We start from the raw sequence: 4253 nt of genomic DNA, 5'->3' as shown, positions 1-4253 counted from the left end.
GGCCACCATGCCCATGGCCATGCCGTAAGACTTGAGTAGTTGCATACAATGTTTGACTCCAGATCTGTGAAGGAGAGAGAGAGAAAACGAGAAGAAGTCAGCGATTGCTCTGCACTGGGTGGAATGAGTCATGTGGGCGGGATCTCACATGATTGGCAGGTGGGCTCTACCAGTGAGGTGGCACGTAGCTGTACCCAGGTGTTCCTTGGGGTCGGTACGTTGGCACGGTGACGGGGTGTGCTCCAATCTGAGTGTGCTGAGGGGTGGTCAGCAGTGTTCCTTTTGGGAGAGATAGAAAGGTCATTTTTTAAAATCAAAACTTCCGCTATAACACAAAACACATTAAGTCCCGGAACCAATATAAGAACAATAGTGTGCTGCCTTACTGCTGAACTAAGAGAGTCTATAGATGCCAGTGGATGTCATTTTAAATAAATCTAATTAATGAATAAAAAACTTTTATTAAATCAATATATTTTTCATTTTTAAAATAGCTTTTATAAATTATACAAATGTAATTTTATATAAAATATTTAATTAAAAATAAATTTTTTATAATTTTTTAAATATATAATTAAAATGCCATTTCTAGGGGATGCTATTGGGCTGGACCACGGTGGTGTGGTGGATTACATGAGGCTGGGCGGCGTACACTGGCTGCGTGTAATAAGCACCCTGAGAACAAGACCAACTCAAATTACAAAAGACCGGTGACGGGGAGCTGAGAGGCTGTAGGTTCAAGGGATGATTCACTGTATTGTGATGGTGGGTGTTATGGGAACAAATCCCAATAGTCCTGGATGTGTGGCAAATAAGGGGTATAAGCAGACTACAAAAAGTCAACCATAATATTGAATATTTATTGCACTCAAAAGTATTTCAAATAACAATATGGTATGCTTTGGTACTCAAATAGCATTTGCAGTCCATTTTACTTTTGTGATGTGAATTATTTGGGTGAAACAATATTCTATGAGGAATAAATGAACTTATTTTATTAACTAGGAATTGATTTCACTGTTAATTGGATTTATCATTATTTGCTATTACTGCTGTAATCTTTATTGCAGTAACATTAACAAATGCATGTTACTATGCATGTAACTATTAGCAAGACTCATTTCAGTCATTCACTCATTAAAGTCATTTCAGGTCAGGCTAATTAATATCTTCTGAAAGAATTTTTTTTCCTGATGCAGAATAAGAGTGGAAGAGTCAAGTTGGATTTCTCTCTTAGTCAAAACACAACAAACCTTTGTGGAGTAATTCCAGCTTGTTACGGGTTAGAATTGGGTCTTACCTGAGCATAGAGGTTCTGCTGGGGATAGGCACTTCTAATGGGGTACATGGCCGTCTGGTAGGGGTTAGGAGATGGGGAATAGGGCGGAGGAGCTCCATTGGTCTGAGTAGGGGGCACTTTATAAGGTGTTCCTGCAGTATATCCTGAAACAGAGAACGAGACAGAGAGAGAGAGAGAGTGTTAGGTCAAGCAGGCGTCTGCCACACAACAATCGAATAAACACTATTTATGTCTAAAAAATATTCCTTTACACGTCCATGTCTCTGGTTGGATTTCCAAAACCTCCATATCGCCACCTTCTGGTGAGCAACAGTAAAGCACACTAGAGTTGTAAGGAGGGGAGTGTGCTGCAATTCTACAAAAGTGAGCCAAACTAAACTAAAGCACATATGAAGTGCAAACACACACACACACACATTCTGCGGGCCCCGGAGCAGATGCCGTCTGGGGCCAGGCCTGCTTCACCAGCAGCACTGTCCCAAACAAACACAACAACACAAGAAGGGTTACACACATGCGTCACTATTGTGTGGCCAAATCTAAATCTCCAAAATCTGCCTGACTGCCCTCTCCTCCACTCAAAGTCCATCAGTAAACCTGCATTAACATAAACACCAAAAGTAGGATTCCAGAAGTAAAAATACTATTCAATTAAAAGACAGATCTACCATTGAAACCATTGATTTCAACACTACCCACAGTCCTGAAGCAAGTAGTTGCTGAATTTAATATGGAAATTTTTGCAGGGCAGGTTAGTGAAACTCAAACTAGGCTAGCTAGTTACCGAACATGGGATGTGGCATTGTGTAAAAGACAATAATATACTAAATGCGCTTTGTTCTACATTGATATTCTTCTCTAATGGCAATACAGAAAGATAGTAGTTCAAGCAGTAAAGCAAAGAAAAAAAAAATCTAAAGATTTTTCTATAAAAAAAAAAAAATACAAAAATGACAACATTCAAAAAGATTTTTCTATTCAAAAAGAAAGTACAAAAATGAAAACATTAAAAAATTCTGCTCAAAAAAAGATGATTCAACTCCCCAAAAAACTGAACATCACTAAATATCAATAAATCACACTATGGTTCAAAATCAAAACACTACTTTACTGCTTACTGAATGTTACGGAATATGCACTGTATACTGCCTAAAATGTAAAAAAATTGTTATCTAAAACAATAAGCATTATTCAATAATATTGTAAAAGGCAATATGCAAGATTGTTGTCACATGACCTAATCACTTTATTTTCTATCATTAGTTCAATTTTGTATTAAATGTGCCAACATCTGGCAGTGCAAAACGATTTTAAAACCTTAAATTCGGTTATTAGAATGATGGATTACAACTGAATGGATTGGAAAGCTTGCATACAATGCAGTATATACTATATTGCATTTTTTAGTCTAGTTATATCATCACAGAAAGGTTATTTTGCACTTTAATCCAATTTTATGTAAAATGTCGTACTTTTGGCAGTTCAATCAACAAAGAGACGTGTTAAAAATAATCATAATGGTTTATTCGTCACCCTGGCAATGGAAGATTAAGTGTGCTACAAACATCTACTGCACATTTTGGCAAATGTAGTAATCGTTATCTGTGGAGTTTATGCTGTTATGCTATATATACTGCAAAAGTATGGGATTACCTTTGTGCCAATTAAAATGAATGTAATTTTTCAAGAAACTTATGAAAATATAAATTGAAACTGAATAAAATGTCTTTGAAACTGAAAAAAAAATTTAATGCAGGCAAAATCTTTGACTTTGTTTTTAATACACTGCAAGTTTTGCAACTGTTTTCTCTTCTTTCATTAGCTGATCTGTACTTACAAATGCGCTTCCAGAGTTTTCTTTTACGCTTCTAAAGTTTTCGTTTACACTTCTGAAGTTTTCATTTACGCTTCTAAAGTTTTCGTTTACATTTCTGAAGTTTTCATTTACGCTTCTAAAGTTTTCGTTTACGCTTCTGAAGTTTTCGTTTACGCTTCTAAAGTTTTCGTTTACACTTCTGAAGTTCTCGTTTACGCTTCTGAAGTTTTCGTTTATGCTTCTGAAGTTTTCGTTTACACTTCTGAAGTTTTCGTTTATGCTTCTGAAGTTTTCGTTTACGCTTCTGAAGTTTTCGTTTACACTTCTGAAGTTTTCGTTTATGTTTCTGAAGTTTTAATTTACGCTTCTAAAGTTTTCGTTTACACTTCTGAAGTTTTCGTTTACGCTTCTGAAGTTTTCATTTACGCTTCTGAAGTTTTCATTTACGCTTCTGAACTTTTCGTTCGCCATTCTGACACAACTTTTTTTATTATTATTTTATCAGTATTTATCTGCTGCTACACTACATTGTTGAGATGATTTCTTAGGAATAGGACAGAGAATGATTTGATCATCATTATCATCAATCATCATTGTTATCAGGATACTTGCGGTAAGTTTTCTTGATTTAGCCCAATCATTACAGGACCTGGTTATCTACATACAGTTACAGTCTTCAATTGGATCATATTTGCTTCAATTAGTTCATATTTTCCCCCAGCACATAATGTACAGTACTAAATGTACTGTATCTGACAATGACCGATGCCATTTTACAAGCGCGCTGTCAATCACTGCACTGTCAACTTTAGCAATGTAAAGCCTTTTTACCATGCTTTTTCTGTGTCCAGATTTGACTGTAATAATAATGAAAAAATGGTAACTTCAGATGAATATTTCGGGCAAATACATGCAAATAATTATGACTGAAAATAGTTTCCAGTAACTAGGGTATACACAGTCATGGATATATAGGGCTATACAGCCATCTAATGGTTACACAAGGGTATTACAGATGATAAATGGTGCATAATTTTGAGGTATTTAGTACTAAGTTAATACTAATATATATATAACACACATATATATATATATATATATATATATATATATATATATATATGCATATATATATAC

General features: G+C 35.2%; 1 protein-coding gene across 1 annotated transcript in view; it reads right to left on the bottom strand.

Annotated features, from left to right (window-relative positions):
• Positions 1 to 588: 588 nt before the first annotated feature.
• The window catches only part of LOC107660690 (protein FAM168A-like), a 46244-nt gene continuing 42579 nt past the window's right edge, over positions 589 to 4253 (bottom strand). Inside the window, exons 5-6 of the mRNA XM_016450082.1 lie at positions 1301 to 1443; positions 589 to 675 (exon numbers count right to left, since the gene is read on the bottom strand). Coding sequence (XP_016305568.1) covers positions 589 to 675; positions 1301 to 1443 — 230 coding nt within the window. The remainder of the gene's footprint in view (positions 676 to 1300; positions 1444 to 4253) is intronic.

Source organism: Sinocyclocheilus anshuiensis, unplaced genomic scaffold (assembly GCF_001515605.1).
Source record: "Sinocyclocheilus anshuiensis isolate Anshui unplaced genomic scaffold, SAMN03320099.WGS_v1.1 scaffold948, whole genome shotgun sequence".
NCBI lineage: Eukaryota > Metazoa > Chordata > Actinopteri > Cypriniformes > Cyprinidae > Sinocyclocheilus > Sinocyclocheilus anshuiensis.
Note: the sequence above shows the minus strand (reverse complement) of the source record. Positions and strands in the feature narration are given on the sequence as shown.